Source organism: Monodelphis domestica, chromosome 6 (genome assembly GCF_027887165.1).
Source record: "Monodelphis domestica isolate mMonDom1 chromosome 6, mMonDom1.pri, whole genome shotgun sequence".
Classification (NCBI taxonomy): Eukaryota; Metazoa; Chordata; class Mammalia; order Didelphimorphia; family Didelphidae; genus Monodelphis; species Monodelphis domestica.
The window spans coordinates 270,275,793-270,290,705 of NC_077232.1; the positions used below are offsets into that span (position 1 = coordinate 270,275,793).

The 14,913-nt window shown below is 37.6% G+C and overlaps 1 protein-coding gene across 3 annotated transcripts in view; it reads left to right on the plus strand.

Moving 5' to 3' along the window:
- PRKG2 (protein kinase cGMP-dependent 2) overlaps positions 1 to 14,913 on the plus strand; it is a 120,222-nt gene that overhangs the window by 72,941 nt on the left and 32,368 nt on the right. For all 3 annotated transcript variants that reach the window (XM_001364891.4, XM_056803231.1, XM_056803230.1), the window contains 3 exons: positions 4,402 to 4,470; positions 11,124 to 11,222; positions 13,013 to 13,166. In XM_001364891.4, the coding sequence (XP_001364928.1) occupies positions 4,402 to 4,470; positions 11,124 to 11,222; positions 13,013 to 13,166 (322 nt within the window). The remainder of the gene's footprint in view (positions 1 to 4,401; positions 4,471 to 11,123; positions 11,223 to 13,012; positions 13,167 to 14,913) is intronic.

Consider the following 14,913-nt stretch of genomic DNA (forward strand, 5'->3'; position numbering starts at 1 on the left):
CCTCTCTATCCCTTGTTTGGTCATTAAGTTTTCTATCCTTTGATCTTCTCTATTTCTTAAATGTATCTCCTATATCAGATTCTATTGTATAAATTCAGCTATTCTATCTTGGGCAAAAATTTTGTTTCTGCTTAACACAACCATCAAATATTATTACAAATTTAAAATATTTAAATTTATAAAATTTAAACAACATATTAAACATTTTTAGTTGACTAGATCTTGGAATGATTTAGTTTATAAAGGAGATGAAACATGAGCAAATGACTAAATAAACCTAATGGTGATGCTCTGTCAGAAGAGACTAAAAAATTCTTTTCTAGCTCTAACATCCTATGTTCTGAGAAAGAGGGAAACAAGGAAAGAGTGAAGGGTGGGAAGTAGGGGGAAAAAGAGGGGAGAGAGGAATGAAGAAGAGGAAGAGAGGAAAGGAGGAAACAAAGAGGGAGAAACAGAGAGGGAAGGAGGCTGGAAGAAAGAGAGGGAGGAAGGGAAGCAGAGAAATTGACATAGAAGTCATTATCTCATGAATTGATTTTGTGATATGTCAAGAGATTCAGTTATTGGAATATTTTTCACCTTTTCTATTTATTAAATTATTTGAACCTCTTTCTTCAAAATAGCAAAATAATTTAACATTTGTTATTGTTCAGCTGCTTCAGTCATATATGACCCTTCATAACCCCATTTGGATTTTCTTGACAAAGATACTAGAGTGATTTGCCATTTCCTTCTCCAGATCATTTTACAGATGAGGAAACTGAGGTAAACAGGGTCTGAGGCCAAATCTGAATCTAGGTTCTCCTGACTTCAGGGCCATTACCCTTGTAATTCTAGCAAATTTTTTAAAAATTTGTTTTGCAAGCTTAAAACCAACTTAAGACAATAGATTTGAACTTTCTTCATAAATTAGGTGCTTTAATGTATAAATTTATTTATTCTTGGCCTAGCTCATTCAGAAGAAATATTTGAGAAGGCTAAGTGAAAAGATATCAGGAGCTTTTTTGTACTTTTGTAACTCTTACAAAACAATATTAAAAATTAATAATCTCCAAATTTTAAAAAATAAAATTCAGGTTTTTTGTGATATTTTTCGGCATACTTCTGTTATTAATCAAAAACTCTTTAAAATAATTTTGGAAAATATTAAAAGATGCATAGTATGATTTTGTTTTTTCATTTATAAATATAGCAATGTTTTGGGGTGGATGGGGTATTCAGGGAGGACTAACACCTCTGGTATGAGGACTTGTCAGTCCCTTTTTAGGGCTGCTCACCATGTGACTCCAAGAAGTTTTAGCATGAGCAAGGGTCACTCCCAGATAAAACTATCTCTGCAGATGGGCTAAACCAGGTTGGGGAAAACTGACAGGCCTCAAACCCATTGGTGAGTTAGGGGGATGTCTGTCTCAAGCATTTGAAGACTTCTTGACAGAATGGGTAGATGAGGACAGTGTATTCTCACAATCATGGAAGTTGCTAAAGTAGGTTCTGTGGAACATGCAGAGCTTGATAAGACACTGAAGACACCAAGGTCATCATCCACTGCATCATGTCCATTGTCAGCCACCCTTTTCTCTTGTTGCTGGATTTTGATGACTCTAGAAAAAACAAGGCTGAAGACTTTGTGCAACACGGCCTCACTTAAATCCAATTTCCCTATAAGTCAAACCATAACTCACTGTGATGTCATTCATCTTCAAAAATGAAGGTTGAATAACAACCACAACATCAAGCAATGTTTTAAGGCATTATAATGACTTTTCTTTAAGGGAAAGCTTGTTTGTTATGATTTCACAGTATTGTAGGGATTAAAATTAAGGTTGGACTAAATATAAGAGAATGCGGTCACCAAAATTAATATATCTCAAGTCAAAATGACTTTTTATCAGTTTTATTTACAAAATAGAGGGAAAGAGTGAACGGAGAAGAATGTGAAAGAGGGCAGAGTGAGAAGTTTGGCTTATCACCCTAAATATTTGCTCCAGACACTGGCTCTACTCTGGCAGGGCTCCAGAAGCCCCAGACAGAGGGCCCAGAGGTAAATTAAGCAAGGGTTTCACCCACATGGCCTCTTCAGAGAGAGAGGCTTATCTGGCGTTAATCTCTCCAAAAGTCAAGAAAGGAAGGTCAGCTTTTTCCACTCACCAATCCAAAGTCCAAGGGAAGAAGATCCCAGAACAGTCATACCAAATGCTAGAGTCCCAGTCCACACTGAGGAAATTGAATGATCCTCCATCAGCCTCCACAGCCTCAAAAGAGCATGAAGACTTCCTTCACAAGAAATTGCAGCCACTTTTAAAGACCCTTCTTTTTGTCACTTCCTGTGCCTTCCTCCACTATATGGGGACAAATTGCAGTCTATAACTTTGCTTAGGACTGCCCAGGGGGCAGTCAGTCTTTTCTGAGTTGTTACCCACTTTAGTATGTGGGTTGCATACCTCCCCCACTTAGGCATTAAGTAGGGCTATCTTCGATTTTGGAGGTATAAACTTCTATAGTAAGTAGTTTGTGGACTTCCTTTACTTTAGGGTTAACTATAGGTGTATTCACTTCTATTGATTAATTCAAAAGTAGACAAAAGGAAAGTTAATCCTATCTTCACAGTATTCAGGTCTTGTCTTTTTATATTTATATTACTTTAGTCAGGTGCATAGGGTTTTACTAGTGGTGTTTACTTAACTTTGTGTCCCTTCATGTAAGTTTTTGCATGATTCTTTATAGCCATAATATTTATTTTTTCTTTCAGCAGAAAAATATTCTATTACATTAATGTATCATAATCTATTTAATAATCTCATCATGTGTATCTACTTTTTTCCAATCTGCTATTTCAAGGAGTGCTGCTATAGATTTTGGGGGATATATGAGCCTTTCCTTTTATTATTGATTTCCTAAGGTCACATGTCTAGCAGTAGTATCTTTGGGTCAAGGGTATGGACTTTTAAAAAATGAATAATTCCAAATTATAGCACATTTGTCTTTTCTAAAGACTCTCTGACATTGACTATTCCTCTTCAGAGTCATTTTGATTTCCATTTCTATTTTTATTAGTGATTTGGACTAGTATTTCACATGGTGGTAGACAGTTTGTAGTTATTTTTTAAAAACTTTTTTCCTATTCTTTGACCATTGGAGAATGTCTATTGGTCAAATAGATTTCTTTTAGCTGCCTATATATTACATATAAACCTTTATCAGAGATATTTGACACAAAAGATATTTTTCCCCTGCTTATAGCTTTTACTCTTAAAATTCTGATAATTTAGTTGTTGATAGTACTAAAACAATCTGCTTTTAGAGTCTATTAAAAATAAATCATATTCACATAATTGTTTTAAAAATGAACTCAAAATTTCATTCAATATACTGTTTTCTCTTCAGAGCCAGAAAGATTGCCTCTGTTTTGTAATCTGAATTTGCATGCCAGACACATGAACTACAATCTAACTCTGAAATTCATTTCATTGTAAATTACTATATATTGGTTGTGGATGAGATATTTCTTACTGCCAAGAAAGGCTTTGAAGTTTCTTGCTCTTTTATTATAGCAGGTTTCTAATGAATTATAGCAGGTTCTAATGGAAGAATAAGAGGTGGTGTCACCTGGATACAGGGCTTCCTGGTGATGATAGGGGAAACTGATCCAGATAATACATACGCTCCATTGTTTGGAGAGGTGTGTAAGAAATCAGCTTTCCTAAGATCAAGGGACTTGTCAGTTCTCCCCACATCCATATGTGAACTTTTGGCAGCCATCTTAGGAGAATCTCAGACTGGAGAACACTAATATATTTGGCTTTACATTACTGAATGTAGTAAGAGTATCTTTATTATCTGGCTATCTTTATTGGATGCAATTTGGAAAAGTCAAGAGAGAGCAGAATCCCTAGTTAGAAAGACCCAAACTCAGTTCTTTTTATCTGATGCTTACTAACTTTGGGACCATGAGTCACTTAAGACTCTCAGTGATAAAGGCAACTTTCTTAGAATCAGTTTCAGATCGGTTGCTTATTTGTATTGTTTAAGGAGTTTCCACACCAAGAATTCCTACTAATAAAATCAGAAAGTTGGACCAAATACAGATAGAATAAATAGGAAGGTAGGGGAGGTATGGATAGATAGCCACATAGATAAAAATCAGACATAGAAATATAGATATCCTTATGTTATTGAGACCTCATAGTGGAGGCTACTAGCATGTGAAATGGGAAGACACACGAAGATCATAGGAGACAGAAGTAGACATTCAATAAAATGCTTTTACCTCATTCTTGCAATATTTAAATAATCAATCATCTTTACCATTGAAAGTAATATAATAGTGATATTACTGTTCCTTGATTTGTCATATGTATATCTAATCTAGTAGTAAAGCATCTTTTTTTTTTCTCTCGACAGTGATGATGTCAGGTCAGCTAATATCATTGCAGAAGAAAATGATGTGGCATGCCTGGTTATTGATCGCGAGTGAGTACCCTCCTGTTATGGGAAGTCCATCTCTTACCTGGGACATTTAGGTCCTATCTTTTTTGAAAAAGAAATTCTTTCTTTTCAAAACCACTTAAAATATGGATCCAAATCCTCATCTACAAGTCAGTTCTCTAATTCAGAATGTTTAATTTGCCATTGTTGCAGGATCTCAGGGGAGAGAGTGGGCCAGGATAAAAAAAAATGCATGAATCACTTGCATAGAGATCACAGTTAAGCCTAGGCTTGTGAAATTTCAAGAGAGCCAGAAGGAGAATAAAGTATAGGATAGAAGCTGAGGTGTATAATATGGATGATAAGCCAGCAAAGAAGAAAGAGTAGTCAGGAAGAAGTGTCTTGAAGACCTAGAATAGAGAAGGTGTGCAAGAGGAGAGATTGGCCAACAATGTCAAATGCAGTAAATATGTCGACTAGGGGTCTCCAAACTATGACCTGTGGGCCACATGTGGCCCCCCCAAGGCCATGTATCTGCTCCCCCCCCACTTCTGGAAGGGGAACCTCATTCATTGGTAGTCAGTGAGAGGAGCACTGTGTGTGGCCCGCAAAGCGTTCGCGTACTACTTCCGGTGACATAATCCTTTGCGTGGTACCTTTTTTTGCTAGTATCCTATTTAGGATTTTTGCGTCTATATTCATTAGGGAGATTGGTCTATAGTTTTCTTTCTCTGTTTTTGACCTGCCTGGCTTTAGGATTAGTACCATGTTTGTGTCGTAGAATGAATTTGGTAGAACTCCTTGGCCTATTCTGTCAAATAGTTTGTTTAATATTGGGATTAGTTGTTCTTTGAATGTTTGATAGAATTCATTTGTGAATCCATCTGGACCTGGGGATTTTTTCTTAGGGAGTTCTTTGATGGCTTGTTCAATTTCTTTTTCTGAAATGGGGTTGTTAAGGTAATTTATTTCTTCCTCTTTTAGTCTAGGCAATTTATATTTTTGTAAGTATTCATCCATATCACCTAGATTGCCATATTTGTTGCCATATAATTGGGCATAGTAGTTTTCAATGATTGCCTTAATTTCCTCCTAATTAGAGGGGAGGTCTCCTTTTCCATTTTGGATACTGTCAATTTGGTTTAATTTCTTTCCTTTTTTTAATTAGACTGACTAGTACTTTGCCTATTTAATTCGTTTTTTCAAAGTACCAGCTTCTAGTCTTATTTATTAAATCAATAGTTCTTTGACTTGCAATTTTATTAATTTCTCCTTTGAGTTTTAGGATCTCTAATTTAGTCTTCATGTGAGGATTTTTAATTTGTTCACTTTCTAATTTTTTAATTTGCATGCCCAATTCATTTACCTCTGCCCTTCTTAATTTGTTAATATATGAACTCAAGGATATAAATTTTCCCCTGAGTACTGCTTTGGCTGCATCCCATAGGTTTTGAAAGGATGTCTCATCATTGTCATTTTCTTCAATGAAGTTATTAATTGTTTCTATGATTTGCTCTTTAACTAACTGGTTTTGGAGAATCGTATTGTTTAATTTAATTTCCAATTAATTTTCGATTTACTTCTCCATGTTCCCTTACTAATTTTTATTTTCATTGCATTGTGATCTGAGAAAGTTGCATTTATTATTTCTGCTCTTTTGCACTTGTTTGCAATGTTTTTATGCCCTGATACATGGTCAATTTTTGTAAATGTACCATGTGCTGCAGAAAAGAAGGTATATTCCTTTTTGTCCCTATTTATTTTTCTCCACATGTCTACTAACTCTAATTTTTCCAAGATTTCATTCACTTCTCTTACCTCTTTCTTATTTATTTTTTGGTTTGATTTATCTAGTTCGGATAGAGGAAGGTTCAGATCTCCCACTAGTATAGTTTTTCTATCTATTTCGTCCTTGAGTTCCTCTAGTTTCTCCTTTAGAAATTTGGATGCTATGCTATTTGGTGCATACATGTTGAGTACAGATATTTCCTCATTGTCTATACTGCCTTTTATCAGGATGTAATTACCTTCCCTATCTCTTTTAACTAGATTTACTTTTACTTTGGCTTTGTTGGATATCATGATTGCGACTCCTGCCTTCTTTTTGTCAGTTGATGCCCAATAGATTTGGCTCCACCCTCTTACTTTCACCCTATGTGTATCTACCTTTCTCATATATGTGTTTCTTGTAGACAGCATATGGTAGGGTTTTGGACTCTAATCCACTCTGCTATTCGCTTGTGTTTTATTGGTGAGTTCATTCCATTCACGTTCAGAGTTATGATTACTAGCTGTGTATTTCCCAGCATTTTGATTTCTGCTCCTTTACCTGCCTTTTCTTCTTTCACTATTTCCTTCTACACCAATGTTTGCTTTTGAACAGTCCCCCTTGTTCCCACCCTTATTTTACTTCCCTTTCTACCACCCTCCCTATTTATCTCCCCCTTATTTTCCCTATAATCTTTCTAAAATTAACCCCCTGCTCCCTCCCTCTCTTGTACTGCTTCCCTCCCCACCGGAATGTTTGTTACCCTTCTACTCCCCTATAGGGTGCAAATCTATTCTCTGCCCCCAATGGATTGGGTTGTTTTTCCCTCTTTGAGTCACTTTCAAAGCATGTAAAAGTTGAGTATTTCCTGTCTCTGACCTCTTTACCCTTCCAGTGTATTGATGTTCTCCCCCCTCCCACCATGAGCTTCTTTATGACATATAAATTTACCCCCATTTGTTTCTTTTCCCATTTCTTTTAATATTAACCTATTTTTAAGCTCTAGTTATTTATATATATATATATGCATACTCATGTGTATGTATTTTTGCATGCATATATCTATATACCTATTTATGTCTTGTCCTTTCATCCTATACTTTCTTGCTGTTCCCTCTAAGTATACTTCTTTTTGCTGCCCAGGTAATAACAACAGTTTTTAAGAGTTACCAATGACCTCTTTTCTTATAGGGATACCTATCATTTTAACTTATTGAGTCTCTTAAAATTTTTTTTGTTGTTTTTCTTTTTTCCCCTCTTTTTTAATTACCTTTTGATGATTCTCTTGAGTTCTGTGCTTGGACATCAAATTTTCTGTTCAGGTCTGGTCTTTTCTTTACAAATTCTTGAAATTCTTCTATTTTGTTGAATGACCATACTTTCCCCTGTAAGAATATAGTCAGTTTTGCTGGGTAGTTGATTCTTGGTTGTAGACCTAGTTCCCTTGCTTTCCAGAATATCATATTCCATGCCTTTCTTTTTTTCAGTGTGGATGTAGCCAGATCCTGAGTTATCCTCACTGTGGTTCCTTGGTATCTGAATGACTTCTTCTTGGCAGCTTGTAATATCTTTTCTTTGGTCTGATAGTTCTTGAATTTGGCTATAACATTCCTGGGTGTTGTCAGTTGGGGATTAAGTACAGGAGGTGATCTGTGAATTCTATCAATCTCAACTTTTCCCTCTTGTTCAATGATTTCGGGGCAGTTTTCTTTAATAATTTCCTGTAATATAATGTCCAGGCTTTTTCTTTTGTCATGGTCTTCTGGTAGGCCAATAATTCTTAAATTGTCTCTCCTTGAACGATTTTCTAAATCCTCTGTTTTGTGAATGAGATGCTTCATATTTTCCTCAATTTTTTCATTCTTTTGGTTTTTTTTTATAGTGTCTTGCTGCTTTGTGAGGTCGCTCGATTCAAGTTGTTGTATTCTGGTTCTTAAAGACTGGATTTCATCAGTTTTTTGGTCGTCCTTTTCCTTTTGGTCAGATTTTCTTTGGAGATCATCTTTCATCTTCTTCATCTCATCTTTCATCTGCTTTGCCTCATCTTTCATCTCCTTTGCCTCATTTTCCAGCTGGTTGATTTTGGCTTTCAAGACACTATTTTCTGTTTCCAGATGACTTATCTTAGTTTTTAAGTTCTTTTCCCAGTTGTCTTCAGCCTTTCTTAATTGTGTTTTGAATTGCATTTTGAGTTCTTCCAAAGCCTGTATCCAATTCGCTGAGATTTCTGATTTTTCCTTTGCTGGGTCCTCCCCCTCTGTTTCATTCGCTCTTTGCTCATTACCTGTGCAGAAGCTGTCTATTGTAATTTCTTTCTTCTTTTTCTGTTGTTTGCTTGAGTTTATCCCTTCTTTGCTCCCCGTATTTGGCTGTGCTCTTGCTCCTCTCATTTTGTTTTGGTTTTGGGGCTGTCAGTCTCCCCTCTTGGAGCTTTGTCAGATCTCTTGGTACAGTCTCTAGGGGAGGACTATTAGCTTCCCTGTCCTCTGGAGGCTTTTGATTGGATTGAGTTCAATTGGGTTGGGCTGTATGTAGTATGAAGCTCTGAGGCTCTGAAGACTCCTGGAAGGCTGGGCCACCCAGGCTCTCTCCAGTTCTCTCCAGCTGCTTCTCCGCTGTCCACAAGTGCCTTTGCCCTCCTCCCTAAACTCTGAGGAATTCTGATGGGATTAGTTCATCTGAATTGGTCTGGATGTGCCCGAGGCAAGGGTGAGACTGGAGCCCAATGGAGGGACCCAGCCACCGCCCGTTTCTCCCTGGCTTCCTCCCTGCTGTCCAAGCTGGATGCTCCGAGCCCGGCGCCCCACTGCTCACAAGGTAGACACTCCAAACCAGCACCTTTGCCTGCTCAGAGGTTCCCGCTGCTGCTTGGGGCTCAGCCCTCTGGGTTGTTGGGGAGGGGTCCTGGGACCTTCGCTCTGCCTTCCCCTTAGCCCTGAGTATTCTCGGATTCCGGCTTTGGGGGGGGTACCTTTTGATTTGAGTCCAGAAGGAGGGTTCCCCGCTTCTGTCCTGTTGTTCAGGTTGGGTTTCAGTGCCCTAGGAGCATTCAGTCTGTATCGGTTAAGGAAGGGTCTTCCACGAGGTCTGAACTTTTGCTGCTTGCTAAGCTGCCATCTTGACTCCGCCCCCCCTGCCTGGTACCTTAAAATGAGTTAAGGTTAGGATTAGGATTAGGATTAGGTTTAGGTTTTTATAGTCCAACCCTCCAACAGTCTGAGGGACAGTGAACTGGTCCCCTGTGTAAAAAGTTTGGGTTAGGGTTAGGGTTCTACATTGTAGAAGAAGATGAGAAGTGAGAAAATACCATTATATTTAGGTTAAGATATGCCTGGGATGGGGGGCAACTTGGTGGTTTAGCAGATAGAAAGCTAGGCCTGGGGTTGAGCATTCAAATCTGACCTCAGACACTTCCTACCTGTGTGACCCTGAGCATGTCTCTTCTCCTCCATTGTCTAGCATTTATTGCTCCCCTGCCCTGGAACTAATACTCGGTATTGATTCGAAGAGAGAAGGCAAGGGTTTTAAATATATATATATATATATACACACATATGTATATGTGTGTATATATATATATATATATGTAATTGGTAACTTTGGAGAGAGCAATTTCAGTTGAGGGATGGAGTTAGAAGTCAGATTAAAAAGGTTTGGGGAGTGGGTGGGAGATCAAGAAGTAGAGGCATCAAGTGTAAACATCTTTTTCAAAGAATCGGACTAAGAAAGGGAGGACCAATTGAGGATGACAGCTTGAATAGACCCTCTAGTAAAAAGATTTTTTTTAAAGGCTAGGGAGAGTTTGAAGATTCAAGAGAATATAAATAAAAGGTTATGGGTGCTATTTGAAAGATAGAAGTGTTATGTAGGGAAAATTTATAGGAATAATCTAATGAATCAGTTTTGAAGGTGAGAAAGTGATATTTCTGTGTCCCAGAGACACTTCAGAACATCTATATCTAGAAGAAACATGAGAAGGTCTAAAATATAATTCCTTCATTTTATAGATGAGCAAAAGGGAAATTAGATTTGCCTAAGGTAAGTAACTGACCCAGAATTCAAACCCAGGCCTGTGCCCCCAAGCTCAGTGTTATTCCCAGCTCTTTGGTACCTCTCATGAAACAAAAGGAGGAGGTGACTGTGCACAAACACTCAAAAAGTTATTTGAAGTATGCCAAGGAGAGGCAGGATGATTCAAGGGACTACATGTAGAATGCAAAGTTGAGACTAAGAAGAAGGTGAAGAAATTATCCCAATGCCTTATCATTATGCAGCTATTGATCATAGGTTGGAAGGTGCTGTAAGAATGAGCTCTAGAAAGTCCTGTAAAGCTGGGAAGGCTTAGCATATTGGCCCATTGGCACACCTTATAGGACCAATCAAGCTAAGTGTGAAGGGGCTTTTCACTAAAGGGTTGGTTGGGTACCAGGTTATCCATTATCTGGCTAAAAGTAGCCAGAGCAACTTGTGAAGGCTTTCTTCTAAGACACAATGGTGGAATGACTGAGAGAGACGTGCCCAACCTGATAAATCAAGGCTTCTAAGAGTATTGACAGAAATAACAGTAAGGAGAAATGTGAAGAAATAACATTCTGGGACCAAGGAATTCTCTATACCAAAGAACTACCAAAAGGATGACAAAATGAATGTTCTGCAACTTAAATCAACTATAGTTTGGAAACATTTTGTAGCTCATAGCCTTGGGCACAGAGAGGTTATGTGACAGTGGTAGGATTTGAACCTAGATCTTCTTGATCCCCAGACTGTCCAGCAGGTCACTGTGCCCCTCTACCCCTCAGCTTAAATGTTCACTAAATTAGTAACCTAATTTTTTTTGGAACATAGCCATGAAATTTTCAACAGGATGCCTTATGAAGTTAGAGGAAAAGCATTGTATCAGAAGGGTGACTGTCAACATTTTCCTTTTTAGAACATTCAGTCAAACAGTTGGAACCTTTGAGGAGCTCCAAAAGTATCTTGAGGGATATGTGGCGAACTTGAACCGTGATGATGAAAAAAGGCATGCCAAGTAAGTGGGAGACAGTCTGCCCAGGGTGAGCGTCATCTTTTGGCGACTTCTGCAGAAAGGAAAAACAGTCTTAGTTGATCAGGGTTGCTATGGGGGTAAGAAAAGGCTTCTATCCTAGTGCTCTCGAGGCTTCTTGAGCCAGGAAATAACAGGTGGGAAGTAGGAAAGAAAAACCAAATAGGTCTCAGAGGATTTTTGCCAAATTCCCACATTGCCCTTTCTGTTGTAGATGCAGAAAATGTGAAGATGTTCCTGATAGGAAGGTCATTAAGAAGAAGTTGCCTTCTTAGCTTGCTAACTGGGAATGCCTAAGAATCAATCAATAAGCATTGATTCATTAAGCCCCTATCAGCCAGGCATTACAGTAGGTGATGGTGAGACAAAAGACTGAAGCCATCTCTGCTCTCAAAGGGAGAACATTCTAGTGGGGGGGGGGGGAATGGAGTTTTCTTGAATGCTTGTCCCAGCTCTACCACAAAAAGTATTGGTCATCCCAGGAGAGCATTATTCTCTTTGTAATAGAGGGCAAAGAAGGCTTTTTGTACTCTCTTTGTTATACCTGGCAATGGAGGATGAGGTACAAAAGTGGAGAACTTATTCTGAGCACTTCAAGGGGTTAGAGAATGGTTTTAATAATTTCAGAAAACCCAAGAAACCACCCAAACATAGACTCTTTTTGAAGTATTATTCTAATATTGCTTGATATCCATTGACACTAGTTAGAAGAAAAATAATTCTGTCATGTATGGATAAGAAATGACTAAGGTGTAACCTGCCATGTGCATGCTACAAATATATTTCTGTGCTATACCTGTTGTTTCCTCCATTAGATTTAAGTTATTTTGCTTTAGGGATTATTTCCCTTTTGTCTTTGTGCCCTCAGTGCTTAGCAAAATGTCTGGCACCTAGTAGACATTTCACAAATACCTGTTTATTGATTGATTCCTGTAGCACATTGTTTGATTCTCTCCCCTTCTCTGCACTGTCTGGGCTCTAATCAATCTTTAAAATATAGCAGACTGGAAACCACACCGTAGCACCTCTTTGGTAGGCAATTAAGAAACCTTTTTCTTCAATGGGAAATTCTTTTGAGCATATCTCAGAATGTTTTGAAACAAATGTTTTACTAAAATGATCTGCAGAAGCAGACAGAACCTATTAATATTAATAAATGCCCAGTCCTACAAGCTCCAGTTAATTTCTTCCAAATCACACAGACATAACTAACAGAAAATTGAAGTCCTGAATTAGAATAAGAACATTCAGTCAAATTCCCACATATTTTTATAAGGAAGATAATAGCAATTTGCATCCTGCTGTATAATGCTAGTAACAACAACTTATCGGCATATAACCCAAGCAATAAACCTTAATCAAAAAAGATGAATAAACTATTTTAGAACAACAATATTTGGAAACAAATTGAACATTTGATTTTTAATGGTTCACATAGCAATGATTATAATTTATCTATGGGGATGCTTAAGATTCTATAAAAATCCCAGGTTGCCTTGAGAAATTTTGCAGCATGACATTCTAATAATACAAAAGAAAATCTGTTTCTGATTACACTCTTAAAATCACTGGCTCTTAAAGGCAAACTTGGCTGCTTCTTCGTGGTGTTTTTAGAAGTTTTCCCCCCTCTTGCTCTAGTGTCAAAAATGAAGAAAACTGTCTTTGCAGACGCTCTAGGTAGCAAACCCTTTGGTGAAAGTAAAATAGGTCTTCATGTACAGTATAATCCTTGGCTAGCCGGGAAGAGTAATTCATAATTTACTTTTTCCCCACAGGAGATCTATGTCTGGCTGGAGGCAAACCAAAGCCCTGTCTCTGGAGATGATTCAACTAAAGGAGAAAGTGGCCAAATTTTCTTCTTCGTCCCCATTCCAGAACCTTGAGATTGTCACCACACTGGGTGTCGGTGGGTTCGGAAGAGTTGAACTTGTAAGGGGTTTACGTTTCAAACATACAAAAGAAAATTTTAAGTTTAATGTTTAATGTGCTTGTTTCTCTAAATGAATTTCCCTCCCACTCTCTCATCCTTTACAGATATTAATACCTCAATTACCAGGTAGATTTCCAGGATATATCACATTGTCCTCGATTGAAATGGATTGATAGAATTTAGATGAACATTGCACATTAGCAGATCTGTACTACAAAATAACTGTTCATAGTCCAATTGTTACATATAGCTTCCCATAGTAGCACATCCTTTTATAATATTTGATGTTTTAGTGAAACACTTCCAAATTGTAAGACATCAAAATAGAAACAATATTTAAACTTAAAGGCATATTTCAGTAAGAAAAAGGGTGTTCTATAGGGGGGTCTAATAGGGTTCATCTTGGAATTTAAAGATTTATTTATAACTTATAAACAATATAGGTGTTACCTCCCTCTCTAACATATACAGACATACATATATTTAAGTATACAAATAAGCAAAGATATATAAATATGTGGATCTGTATATTTCTATCTTTCTAACATCTTATCAGAACTATAGTCCTATCTTCTGATACTTTAGAGTAGTGGGCCCAAGCTGCCTAGCAGTGCTATAAGTTCATGAGGTACAGTATGCAAAATCTTCTTTTTGACTGTTTCTGAGCTACTAGCTAGGTTGGGAAGATAGTCTCTTGGGTTCAAGTCTCAGCTTTCTCATCAACGCTTCTAACTCCCTTATTTACAATAAGTGATTATGGTGGATTGTCTTACAAAGGCTCTATCAGTCTCCGAAATGGTTTTGAAAATAGGCCAGTTGCTCGATCTCTCCACTACTTAGGGTAGAATGACTTTTCATAGATCTATTAACTTGTGTTTTCTGCAGACATCAAAATTTCTCAGAATACTGAGATCTCATTTCAACACTCTCCCAGGCCAAAGTCATTGCTAGGTGGTAATGTAAGGATAGTTTTAGCATTATGACTTAAAATCTATTTAATTTGGTCACCAGGGAAAATCCCAAATAATAAAATACCCAAGTCAGCTGGAAATTGTGGTGATTTTAATTAATATAGAGAGAAGGAATTAAGGAGAAGAGAGAGAGAGAGGAAAGAGTTAATTTAAACTGCTCTGGCTCAGGCTGAGCCAGGTAGGAGTTAAAGGCCTTGGCCAAAGTGGCCTCCCTGAGCCCAACAGAAAGGGAATCAGTCTTATCACTCACCACGAGACCATCTCAAGGAAGCTGTCTGAGTGAGCTCTTCCAGGCTGAGTTCCTCACCTGAACTGAACTCCAGGCTGCTCATATAGACCTCTTCTTAAAGATCTTTTCTCTTGTGTCACCTCCCCTAAATTTTCACATCTACCAATCACAGCAGACACTTTTCTCCAGGACTGCCTATTCTTTAGTTCTCACCTTCTTTGGTTAGATTTTCTCCAGGACTATCCACTCTTTAGTTTTTCACCTTCTCTGGTTAGATTATATCTTTTGAGCTTCTTCACACTTCTTTGTTAAGTTCCGCTTTTGTTAGCTACTTGACCTTTTTGTGATTAATTTAACCTTTATAGGTACTTAACATCTTTTTGTATTAAGGTCTAAAAATAGACTTAGCTTAATGTTCTAGCTTCACTATAAGATGAAAACTAAGTACCTTCATTTTTCAATCAGGAGATTACAACTTTATCTTCCCCTAAAGTACTGTCTAAGTAGGGTGGAGTAATTTTAAAGTTCACAGTAAGCTTCCTTCAG